Consider the following 13,036-nt stretch of genomic DNA (forward strand, 5'->3'; position numbering starts at 1 on the left):
AACTCCCCTGCCACTTTCCCCTATCCCAGGCTGCTCCAAGCCCCGTCCGTGAACATTTCCAAGGATGGGGCAGCCACAGGTTCTCTGGGCAACCTGTGCCAATGCCCTGTCACGCTCACAGTGAAGAATTTTCTCCCAATATCTAATCTAGGTCTCCAGTCTTGCAGTTTAAAACTGTTCCCTCTTGTCCTATCAGCATCCACCCGTGTAAAAAAATCACTCTCTTTTTTTTATTTTTTTATTTTTTATAACGATGATGTGGTCCAGGGGCAGGGCAGCAGCAAACAATTTGGAATGGAGGAGAAAAGAGCCAGGATTTAGCACGGGAAAGAGGAGGGATGCAGGTGGAAACACAGGGGAAGTAAAAATGAACAATTTGCATTTAAGTAACTGCGGGTGGTTTAATTAATGCCCGCGGGGGGTGCTGGAGATGAAACGCGAGGGGACAGGGTGCTGGAGTGAGGGATGTGCCTGCCGGGGAGGTTTGGAGCGTGTCCCCCCGGGCCGGGCCGAGCCGCGCTCCGCAGCTGGGTCCTGCCAATGTCCCACCATGTCCCACCGGTGTCCCAAGGTGTCCCACCATGTCCCAAGGTGTCCCGGGGGCTCGGCAGGCAGCGGGGGGGCGGAGCAGCGGGTCGGAGCCGCAGTTTCTGGTTTTCCCCACTTACACGTGGCATTTCTGCCCCGGCACAGCGGCGGCGGCTCCGGGTGGGCGCCCCGGCACACGGGACTCGCCTGGACGGAGGTGACGGGGACAGGAGGGCAGGGGGAACCCGGGACTGGGGGCCAGGGGAGCAGAATCTCAGATCTGGGGTCTGGAGGAGCGGCATCCCGGGACTGGGGGGCCAGGGGAGCAGAATCGCAGGACTACGGATGTGGGGAGCAGTATCCTGGGACGAGGGGTCCAGGGGAGCAGCATCTCAGAACTGGGGGCCCAAGGGAGCAGCATCCCGGGATTGGGGGTCCAGGGGAGCAGAATCTCAGAATTGGGGTCCAAGGGAGTAGCATCTTAGAACTGGGGTCTGGAGAAGCAGCATCCCGGGACTCGGGGTCCAAGGGAGCAGCATCGCAGGATGTTTGAGGAGCAGCATCTCCGAACTGGGGTCCAAAGGAGCAGAATCTCAGAACTGGGGTCCAGGGGAGCAGCATCCCGGGACTGACCCCCCAACCCCACCCTTTGTATTCCAGGGCTCCCCGGTGAGCGTGAGCCCACCCGGCCATGCCGGCCCCCGCCGAGGCAGGGCGAGCCCCCGGCCCGCCGGATGGTGGCTGGGGGTGGGTGGTGGTTTTCGGCGCCTTCGTTTCCATCGGCTTCGCCTACGCCTTCCCCAAAGGCTTGGCCATCTTCTTCAAAGAAATCCAGGATTTCTTTGGCACATCCTATAGCGAGATCGCGTGGGTCTCCTCCATCATGCTGGCCACGACGTACGGTGCAGGTGAGTGACCCTGGTGGGCTGTAGGAGCAGGAATGTGCCAGAAATCCCCACTCTGGGCCAGAGTAGAGGAAGAGCAGCCACAGTGTCCATCTGCACGGGCACCATCCACAGATTTACTTTCTGATCGTGTTTCCAAATATTTGTTTAGGCAGCCAAGTCATATGTGGAGCCTGAGGGGACCCAGAAATCAGAAGATTACCTATGAAAACTTTCTATGGGCATCAAGGGAAAAGCCCCGAGAATAGGCTGGTGTGAAATAACTAGGTCTGGGTTCCAGCCAGAGGGGGGTGTGGAGTAGAATAATAAATGAAATAGCTGCTTGTTTATTGTGGCAGTTGATAATCACAGCAATGAAATCGCCAGTCGTTCTTATCAGTTGTAAAGCAGTACATGTAACTTTGCTCTTTTTTATTATTTCAATATCACTTTCATGACTGAATGAAATACATGGGCTGATTAAATCTTCAGCTGGAGGTGGACAGGAACCACACTCTGCAATTGCAGGAAGCTTCATCAATATTTATTCTGTCTATTAAAGAGATCCTGAAAATAATCTTTGTTTTTAAAAAGGTGGGTTTTTTTTTATTTCCTTAGTAGTGCACTGTAGTGCTTTTTAAAAAGCACAGTTGCTAATTAAAATAAAGTTTGTAAGGTGGAAGCAAGGCTTGAGTCAGAACCTATTGTAATCCACCCTGTTGTAACCCAGACTTGGTCCTACAGCTCTGCAAAAGCTGAGCTCCTGTACAAGAACCCACAAATGGAGCACTTAGAGGGCAGAACCCAAGCAGTGATTTAGAAAGAGAAATCCCCTGCTTGACCCATTGGATGTCCCATTTAACTGCAATAAATGTGCCAAAGTATTTACCTGTGGGCTCCCTGGATGCCTCTGTGAATTGTTGGCAGCTCTTTTTTCATTTTTTTCCAAAGAAAAAATGTTGTCCTTTCCCCTGGTATGGAAGAGATGCTTTGTGCCTGACGATGACCAAGTGAGGAACAAGCTCTGCAGATTAACCCTGCCCCTGCCAGCACCTCAAGTTGCTCACAGGGATTCAGATGGGGAGCTTGAGCCTCTTGGGGTTCAGCTCATGGCCAACGAGCTGGTGCTGGAGCAGGTGAAACGCTGCTCTGATTGCCTCTGCCTCCTTCCAGCTGCTCCTTTTCCAACCCACCTCCTTCTCTGTCTCTCCAAGTGCTCCAATCAGTGCTGTGTGCTCTGTACCTGGGATGTTGCACTGGACTTTTATCCCAATTAACTGAACATCTCCTGCCTTTTTGCAGGAGCTTTAACTTCGCCCTCCCTAATGCTATTACACAGTGCTGTGGGGGATGATACAACCCAATTGCAGGTGACTGTACCTTTGTGCAATCACTTGCCTTGCAGCTGCTCAGTTATGTGCAGTTACCAGTCCTCCCCTCCTCTGCTCTGGAGTCAGAATGATGCCTGTTGGATCCTCCCTGTGACCCCAGCTGAGGTGCTGGCTGGCTCAGTCAATGGAACAGGAGTGCCCGAGAGTGTATTTAACACCTCTGCTTTGATTGACTGGGCATTTAACACCAGAGCTGGTGTAGCTTATGAATGGTTCCAGTGATTTGGAAATTCTCACTAAAGGACAGCTCCTCTGAGCTGGCCAGGTTTTGCTCTGAGGTAGCACAGTTAGAACTGTGAGGATGCAAGGCTTGATTTACTCTGCTGAAAAGCTAGAGAACAGGTTAACACTGGATTTTTGCTAATCTTCCCAAAAAAAGAAATTCTAAAAACACCGAGGTTTCAACATACTCCTGAGTAACTAGCAGAGCTACCAAACCAGATGATTATTGCCACAGCACGTCCATCCCTTCCCTTCCTTTCCCACGTGGGGCAGAATGGTCAGGCTGTGTGGAGGTGCAGGTGATGCAATTCCACTGAGCATCTCCTGCACGAAGCATCAGGCACATGTCCCTGGGGGGGCTGGAGGGGACAGCAGGGCATTTGCTGCTGTCAGGGATGGGCTGTGGAGGGAAATCCCTGAGAGGACTGACCCAGGAGCTGCCCAGTGCCCTGTCAGAGGCCGATGTTTTCACTGACCACAGCTTTTGTTGACACAGTGCCTTGTTTCCTTGTTCTCATTGGTCTAAGGGCTTGTTTTTGGACTGTGCTGCTTACACTGTAACAGAGCTCGTGTTTACATCTCATAAATAATGCAAATGAAACTTATTTTCTGAAAATACATTAACTAACCCAGGTCTCCACTGGAGAAACTGTGTTGATTTTGACAGCATGGATGCAGATTTACAGTGACCACCTGAGGCTTTGCTTGTAGCACCAAAGGAATTCTAGTTTTTCAGACTAAAACTGAAAATCAGCAGCCAGGACTGTTTCTGCCCTTCACTTTCTGCTGAATTCCCCCAGGAAGGTGTTTTATACCAGCTGAGGCTCTGGCAATATATATTACAGAAGTTAATGTGTCTTATCCCCCCAGTTTCTTAATCTGAACTAGGTTGCAGAAAACAATTCTGTCACTATAATACCAGTAGTAAAACAGATTACTGTGCAGTAAAGTGGATAGCCTGGACTTTATGATGGGGTACTTGTAGCTCTTGCCAGAGAGCTCCTGTTCAGCAATTCCACATTTCCAATTGCAGAGGGCACACTGGGAGGTTTGAGAGTGAGGAGCATGAGGGAACATTGCTTTTCCCTGACCAAATCCCACAGGCTGAAGCCCTGTCAATCTGATAAAGAAGGATTTGTTTTACAATGTTTCTACTTTTATTATTTTTCTTGTCATGGTTGAAGACCTCATTTCTTATCTCAAATGAGAAAGGTATTACAGAGCAGAATCTTTGATGTATGGGAAAAAAAAAAGGAAAAAGGATCTGATCAATGATCTTAGAGGTCTTTTCCAACCTTAATGATTCTCTGATTCTGTAAGGGACCAAGGGCCATGGCATCATCCTTCCCTAAAGGTGCTTTCAGTTTCACCTGAGCACCCAGGTAACAGGCTCTGGGGGTGAAGAGGACACAGCAAATGTCCCAAAATGTGGAGCTCCCCAGGGTACCCATCGTGCTGCCAGATGCCCCTGGGCAGGGCTTCTTTTTGCAAGCTGCCTTCTTGGGCACTATTTGCTGTGCCAACACAAGACCAAGATTCCCCAGGTTTTGCCTCACATACAGGGATGAGTTTTATTTAGGAAGCAGTTTCATTGCAAAGCCAAAAGCCTTTGGCCTTTGCACCTCCTGATTTGGGCTGTGTGGTGGTGCCAGGTTCACACAACTGAGCTGCCCTTGTCCCACTTTTAAGGCTGACACATTTCAGGCTAGGCCACAGATGTGTCCCTGGGGATAGCCATTAGCCAGGGAAAGCAGGAGGCAGTGGAGCTCTCAGGAAAGAAAAGATAAGCAGTATTAATTTGCTAGTAAATTAGTTGCCCTATTCAGCATCAGGGGAAACAGTCAAACACTAAAAATAAGAAATAGTGATGCCACTAATTTAATAGCAGTAATGTTCTTGTAGCCCTTACGGTCTCCTGTAAGGCTGTAAGACAGGTAAGGATCGTGGGAAGAAGTAATATATTTTATCATGGCCAACTGTTAGAGCTTGAACAACGAGCCAGCCTCCTGGCACATGTGCCAGAACAGAGAGAACAATTTAATTCTAGGACAGCATCTGCATTTTCTTTTTTAAAATTTTTTAATGGTGAGTGTGTGACCAAATGCTTCCTTCATCTTTATAATGGAATAGCAGGAATCATCCAAGGGGAGCTCAGAGAGCAGATCCTCCTGCAGAGTCATTTCAGCTGCTCAGCTCCAATAGCTGGGGCTACACCAGGGGACATCGAGCTCCTTTTTACTAATTTTGAAGAATTTCACTCTTTTGTGATTGCTGTGCATGTTTGTATACAGCTTGTAGGTGTAAATATCTGCTGCTTCTGTTGCCCTTTAATACATAAAAAGCTCAGGCTCATGGCATCAGCACCATGCATTGTTTTTATTCAGAATGTGCTGCAGTGGAGTCTTGTCTCAGTCTTGTTATACCCTGCTGTAAAACTCTCCCTAAAGTCTCCAGGGCGCTGCTCTAACACATCCAAATTTCCATTAAAATTAAGGAATTGCCGTCTGTCTATTTTACAAAGACGGCATCAGAGAGCCACATTTTGCCAATACAAGAAAAATGAGAGTGTTTTTGGTGAAAAAGACTCCACCTGAAACCAACCTTGTTATTTACTGGTTTGTAATTTGGTGAAGATCAAATTATCTGAAGATTTAATTCTGGAAATTCTCCACAACTAAATCTTTTATCCTAGAAAAACTTTCTCTCAGAGCTTGTAAGTGCTTAATAGAGCATCTGCTAAAGCAGCAAGGAAGAGATAGGGAAGCTGAAAGTCCACCACTGACCTTGAACATTTAATCCAAAATTTTATAGCTGTATTTTATTATACTGCTAGCATGATAAATTGCAGTGACAGGTTTAGAAAGCACCTTACAACATGCAGTGGTGTAAAGCTATATTAATAATGAGTTGGATTCTGCAGTTTTTAACTTAATCAAAACCGCCAATGTTCTCTCCTGCTCTGGTCCACACTCTGTCAAAACCTCCTCTGCCTCCAGAAGACCCCACCCAGGGCCCTCCACCCATCTCAGTTGCTCTCAAATAGCTGTGAAGCACTACAAGGGGAAACTGAGGCACAGGAGGGAGGTGGGTTTTTTCAAGGACAAGGTTATGTTCTCCTGTGTCAGCTCTCTCTACTGCTGGTTCAACAAATATTCATTCTCCAGAGGGGCTTTCACCAGGATTTCCCTAGGCATGTGCTTTTCCACCTGGGTGTTTTGTGGAGGCTGAAACAAAAGGAGGAGGATTATTCTGTTTATTCAGAGTGCTGTGGATATCCAGCATCCTGCTGTCCTGGCCCAGGCCCTGGCAGGTGCTCCCTGGAGCTGCCTGATGCTGGATTCACCTTTTTCCTTACCCTCCCCACCTCTTGGAGTCCCCCTCAATCAGCCTCCCCATGCTGTGGGAACAAGACATCTTCCCATGCAGGGGCAACCCCTGGGGTAGCAGCACCATTAGAATCCTAGATTTTGATAAGAAAGCTGGATGAGGAATGGTTTGATTTCTGTAATGAATGGTGCTGCAGATTCATATACTTCTCCTGACTCTCAGAGAGCACTCCAGCTCTGCAAGGTCACCACGTATGGGCTTGTATTTTTTATTTTTTAAATAGCTCTGTTCTACTTAAGAGCAATAATAGCACTATAGGTTCAGGTGAAATATTTCTGTGTTGGTGGACTTGGTCACAAAGCTTTATCATTTTGCCCTTCATTGGAGCTACCAAGGTCACCAGGCAGCAGCAAGAGAGATGTGATAGACTTAATAAAAACCAAGATTAATAAGAACTAGGAAGAAGGACGAGTTTTGGCTGGGGGCTTGTTAATGGTGTTAAGCCAAGGAGTAAGTTATAAGCCATTCCCAACAAGTGGAATTCAAACATGTGAAAGCTTCTTCCCCCAGAGCATTGCAGCTCTTCTGCCCCTGGATGGGCTCTCCAGTGATCTCTTGGTCAAGTCATGCAGGGCTTCCCAGGGCTGCTTTTGGAGCAGCATGTTCCTCCAGGAATGGATGTTCCAGCTGCACAGGGAACTCCTGTTCTGCAGCTGGGCTTCCAGGGGTGGAAGGGATCGAAGCCAGCGGTCCTGGCCAGGCAAAAGGAAGCTAAAAAAATCCGGGAGAGCAGCTCAAATACCGTGATGTCATGACCTTGTGGAGGTGAGCAGCTGTGATCTGCTGCGTGGTGAGATCCAAACCTGCAGCTGGGGAAACCACTGTGTGCTGTCCCTTTGCAGGAGAGGTTATTTAATTGCTTAAACACAAAGTGACACGAAGCACCTTGGCCGCAGCCCCAGTTTGGGAGCTGCTGGCCTGTGGCTCCTCCGTGTCCCCCAGGAGCATCATCCAAGCTGGGTTATCTGGAAATTGAAATGCCAGAGCACTGATCAGATAAGACTGCTGGATTAGGAAGAGAACACTTTGTCTTTCTGAAGCTTGGGCCTTGTCTGCTTTGTTTTTCTTCTTCTTTCTTTCTTTCTTTTTTTTTTTTTTAACATCAGGTTGTTGCTGTGGCAAATGTAAGTATTTCTGCTGGGAGGTCAGGGTCCCTGTGTTCCCAAGGGCATGCCTGGTGGGTGCAGGGGAGGGAGGATTGCTGCAGCCTGGCTGCTGCAGTGGATCCTGTCCCTCACTACCTTCCCAGCTGAATACAGTGCCAGTCCTGCCCAGGAGGCCCAGCACCACAGGACTGACCAGTTTGATGAGTGAATAATGTGTGTCCAGACAATTTCTCCCATGCTTGGCTTATGCATCCCCTCACAGGGTTTGTGCTGAAGCTGCAGCCATTATCCCCTAAAATGAACTGTTTTCTTCACCTATGTGGAAGCAAATGCAGCATCTCTGGGGCCAGGTTAGCTGTTGAAGCTGCTGTGGCATGTGCTGGATTTCAGCCCCCTTATTTAAAATCGATTATTTACAATGCAAAGTAGCACTAATAGAAGGCATCAGGGTGATTTAGGTGTGGACAGGTGTTTGGAAGCTGCTCTGTCAGGTCTGGCAGAGGAGTATTTGAGACTGGTTGTCAGCTGGGGCGTGTGCTCGCTGCCACTTGGCCTGGGTGTGTGGCCATCCTGAGGAAGGGTTGGTGTCTGTGGGCTCCTCAGCCCATGCAGGTGAGGCTAATAATTATTAGGCTTCATTATGAGCAGGTACCACCAGTTATTCTCCAGTGTGACCTGGAGCAAGCAGGAGCAGGGCTCAGTTCCCAAGGGTGAGCAGCAGTTCTCCACACCCTGGTGCCACAAACACTTAAAAGCATGAGCTATCCAAGCCTCTTCTGGCATGACAAGGAGTGAAAGGCTGCAGGTTTTAACCCTCTCATCCCTTTCCCCCCAGGTTTGCAGCTGGGCCCCGTGTTTTCTCTGGCTGCCTCCCTTTCAGGCTGTGTGTGCCCCCTGTCTCCAGAGGCTGCTGGGTTCTGGCAGCACGTTAATAACGTGGGGGCACTTGCTTTCCTTCGGGGGGTAATGAGGAGGTTGCTCTGTTACCATGGGCTGCTACCCTGGTGGATAAATTATGAAGCCCAAGGCAGTGTTGTTATTCCACAGAGGGAATGAGATTATTACTGAGGAAATTGCAGGCCTGCTCCTGTCGTTGTTTTACTACTGGTGTAATAATAGACTTTGTTCCATTAGTATAAACGATTTCCCCCCCTTTCCCTCTCCTCTGAGTATGTTCCACTCCTTCTTATGTCCCCAGTGACTCCTCACAGGCAGTGGCAATCATGGCATGCTGAGCTCCTATTTGTATTTTCACAATAGTATGGAAAATATTAACTATCTGGGCAGTTCCTTTGGTGCTGACCAATGTCCCTGTGCAGGAGCAGCTCTTTAGAGCCACTCATCACTGTGCAAAAGCAGGAAGAGCTGAGCTGCAGCCCCAGCCATTGGGGCAGTGGGGATCTCAAACCTTCCAGCCCTGTGGTCCCTGCAGTTGAGGATTTTAGTGTTGTTGTTTTATCACCTGTGTGGCCATCAAATGGTCTGACCAGCAGACCTAGAACATTTGCACTGGCTCTGTGCCACTTTACACTGTCAGAAGGTCAGTGTTGTGAAACCTGGAAAAAAACCCTGGAAGCCTCTGGGTTACAGATTTTCAGGGCCTCAGCTCTTAGCTGCTTATCTGAAAGCCCTGCAGAGAAATATTGCAGCAGAAATTCATCCAGCACAAGTTCCTCCAGAAAGGAGGAACACTGTTACTATTAGTATCAGGTTAAGTTAAAAAAAAATAATAAAAATGACAAACCAAACCTTACAAATAAGGGATATATATACACTCAGGGTCAGAGGTATGGGAGAGAAGAATGTTTTAGTCCCTAATAGAAATACATCAGTGTTTCACACCGGCACTGGAAGTTTTGCAGCTCATAAAAAATTCATAAGGCTTGCTGAGGAAAACAGGAAGGCAATTCAGGTGTCTAGTTTTTGAGCACTGTCATACTTGCAAGAGTTTAAGCCAGTCTGGATTGATATTTCTTGTTATATGCCAGCTCTGCATTATGATCCTCTCTGGATCACAGTTCAGTGACTCAAAAAGAATGAATGACAAGGTGGCCTGGCTTTGTGGAGGAGAAGAGAGGAGAGTCCAGGGTATTTTGCTTTTTCTTTATGGTTTTACAGTCTCCTCTTCAGGGTCCTTTTCACTTCTGCAAACACAAAACTCAAGGTGAAAAGTAATTGGACAAGCTAACAAATGAGTTCAGACTTGCTGCATTCCCCACTGGTGAGTCTCTGTGTTTCTCTTGCCACCAAGAGCAGCCTCTTTGACACAGCCTTTCATGTACCAGCTAACAAAGAATGGAAACCTGCCACAGGTATGAGAAAAGAGAGGCTTTAAACAGGACAGGCACTAAACCAGTATGATTTATATGGGCTAATATATTTCATCAGTCATCCAGGGGCTCCATGATCCCAGCTGCATCTTTTGGGGATATTTGGTGCAAATTGTTGCCCTCCAGGCTGCAGAGTTTTACTGCAGGCAGAAGTGGAAGCCTCAGCCAAACTCTGCAAGGGTTTGGGGTGTAAAGTGCAGCACTTCTGAGCAGGCATTCCTTGCTCTTACCATGGGCTGATGGAGACGATGGAGAGTGTCCCCGTGTGCCAGGGGAGGTGCAGAGCCACAGGCACAGCTCTGAGTGAAGCCAGCAGCAGGAGGAGGCACAGCATCCCCACCGTGTCCTCTGCTGTCCTGTGCTGTCCCCCTGCAGTGGATGACAAAAGATGGCCATGGCTGGAAGTTCATTGGAAGGGAGGAAGTCACTGGGTCATGGAAGGGGGGCTGCCATGTGGCTGGGTGGTTGGGAGGGAATGCCATCCCTTCCTGCACCGAAACACCACCCTAATGTCAGCATTCTTGTCACTGGAATGAACTGAGGTGCAAGGGATTAATTAAATGATGCTTCTAATTTCATCATGAGGAGTTGCAGTGCTGTGCTGGTGGTGGGGACAGCCCTGACTGCCCAGCTCCCTGAGCAGCCTCAGCACACCAGGGACATTCTCAGCAGCTGGGATGGCTTTTGCTCCTCGCCCTGACTTTTCATGGACTTGCACAGTGTTTGTGTGGCTGCTCCTGCAAGGTCAAGCTGGGTAAATGGCAGCTTTCTGAGAGCTTTGCCAGCTGTTTCCCTTGCCCTGTTCTCACCTGATGCTGTAAATTAAGAAGCAAAAATCACCCTGACTCCTCTTAGCTTCTCCTTGCAAGAGGGAGCAATGGCTTCATTTGGATGCCAGGACAGGGAGCCTGTGGTTCCTGCTCGTTTCACCAGGCAGGTTTTAGCAGCTAAAGGGGCCTTGGGATCCAAGCTGCACACACTGTTACCGTAAATGCTTTCTCTGTGCTAATATACAGTATCTTTATTCTTTCCATGCCAGCTGAGTAACTGGTAAATGACAGGTCCTGCTTTTCAATTCCACCGTGCTGCCAGGGCCTGTCACGCTTTTAATTTGTGCAATAGCTACAAGCATAGCAGTAATTGTGTTTCTCATTTCCCACAACTGCAGTGCTGGCTGTGTGTTCCCTCTTCTCCAGTCCTCCTCCCTGACTTGAGCTATTTAATGTTTCCTGAAGCTACCCCACAATGCTGCTGGTAAACTTACCTAATGTTTGATGTTTAATGAACTCTTTCCCCTCAAGAAATACCCTGCAGGTGGCATGGGGCAGAGCAGGGCAGGAGGGTGCACTCAGAGCTGCTGGTGTGATGCTGATTGCTGTGGACACCTGGGCAGGGTGAGGGGTCTGTGTGTGCTCTGTCACCTGCCCAGGCTGGCAGGGCTGGGAGCTGAAGAGTGCCCAGCTCCCAAATATGACAGATTGCATCTGCCACTTTCTGCCCAGAGATGGGACAGATTTTGAAAGGCTGCTCAGCTAAAGCCTGTGGATGTTTCTGTAGGTACAAATGACTTAAGTGGAAGTAATTTTGGGGATGTGATTTTGCATTTGCTTCAATGCCTTTGAAAGGTCTGCTCAGGACTGTGACAAACCCTTCAGCCTTTGAGCAGCAACTCAAGGAAATTTGGTTTCCCAACTGTTTGAGGCTCTGGGTTGGATTTTTTGGTGTCTCATGAAAGTGAAGGTTTTCCTGCTGGGTCTGGACTCATTCAGGCTGTGAAGGAGAAAGGCTTCTGTGCTTCTGAATTTTGTCACAGTTCCCTGGGAGCTCAGCCCAGCCCAGGCAGGTGATGCCCTTGAGAGCACAGCTCTCCCATCCAGGCTGGCAGACATAGGTCTGATTTTCCTGTTGTAAAACTGATAGTTCTGGTTGCAGCAGATGAAGGCTGTTTGCTGAAGGTCACACAGACCTCCTGTAAAACATTGCTGAGAGATCACACACAACAAGAAAGGCGAAAAGTTTCATTCTTGTGGCTTAATAAGTGTTTGCTGTGGGGCTGGGATGTGGCTGAGGACACAGCACACATGGAGTGTCCCCAGGGACACACAAAGGCTGCTCTCATTTGTAAAGCCAGTAGTTGGGATACAAACATTTATTTCCCTCTGCTTTAGCCTCTTCCCTGGGCTGTCCTGATAGCTGGGTGAATGTTTCCTACTCTCAGTCCCTTCCAGTTCATAATCGGCTCTCATGGTCCAAACCCATCCTTCCTGATGGGTGAAGCCAATACAATAATCCTCATTTCCTGTCTCCTAAGCTGGATGCTGAGAGAGTGGGACATATGTGAGCAGTCCTGGTTTTCCTCTCACAGCAGGGGCTTCTCTCCATGGTGGCTGTCCCAGGTCAGAGCAGGAGAGGAGCCTTAGGAGTATTGTGGGCTTGAAATGCTTTGCTCCATGGCCCAACATCCTATAGGGTGAAAGCCCTCTGCCAGTGGGTGATGGTAATTGAAACCACATTTTCTTAGCTGAGTAATTAGATTGATTCTGCAGAAATTCGGACATGTGGAAAATTGAAAAATGGAAGAATTGGATGTCCTTGGGCTGCAGATGAATATGTTGGTGCCTTTCTGAGAACACTGGCTCGATCTATTGAATTACAGGATGTGCTGAGACCAGCTCAAGCATGGTGCAAGTGCAGGCCCCAACCAGGGGAAACTCAGACAGAAGGGTGTCTTTTTCTCACTAATCTGAAATATGTATCCCTTTCCACAGAACTTCTCACTGAATTCTGTAGTGCTCCTTGCAGCAAAAGGATGCATGTGTGTGAATCCAGTTAAAGGATTAGCAGAAAAACTCTCCATGTAATTATACACACACAGAAATTCTAATTGAATGGTGCATTTGATGGGACCAGATCACAGATCACAGTTACAGGGATGTTGTTGAGACTGTGCTTGTGTGCATTTCATTTATGAGTGTTTTGACTTCACACATCTGGTGGAAAGTATTTCTATGGGCTTCATTCCCCAGATGAAACCAGCCATACCTACTGTTTTCTATTCTTGCACATTATAACAATTGAGAACTCGTTTGGATGCTGTCAGCCACGCTGAGGGATTGTTGTGGTTTCTGGGTTTCATTCCTGTGATCAGGAGTGCTGTGGTTTTCAGGGTCTGGAGAGAGCTCTGGAGC

The 13,036-nt window shown here is 48.3% G+C and overlaps 1 protein-coding gene across 3 annotated transcripts in view; it reads left to right on the forward strand.

The window, feature by feature from the left end:
- The window catches only part of LOC102114655 (monocarboxylate transporter 2-like), a 36,948-nt gene that overhangs the window by 11,795 nt on the left and 12,117 nt on the right, over positions 1-13,036 (forward strand). The window contains exons 1-2 of one of the 3 annotated variants that reach the window (XM_005522008.3): positions 271-745; positions 1,189-1,436. The exons of the other annotated variants lie outside the window; for them this stretch is intronic. Of the exons in view, the coding sequence (XP_005522065.1) occupies positions 1,220-1,436 (217 nt within the window). The 5' untranslated portion in view covers positions 271-745; positions 1,189-1,219. Of the gene's footprint in view, positions 1-270; positions 746-1,188; positions 1,437-13,036 lie in introns of those variants that run through there. 3 annotated transcript variants of the gene reach the window in all.

Source organism: Pseudopodoces humilis, chromosome 13 (genome assembly GCF_049639895.1).
Source record: "Pseudopodoces humilis isolate 2021_Gansu_Grassland_sample_001 chromosome 13, ASM4963989v1, whole genome shotgun sequence".
Taxonomy (NCBI): domain Eukaryota; kingdom Metazoa; phylum Chordata; class Aves; order Passeriformes; family Paridae; genus Pseudopodoces; species Pseudopodoces humilis.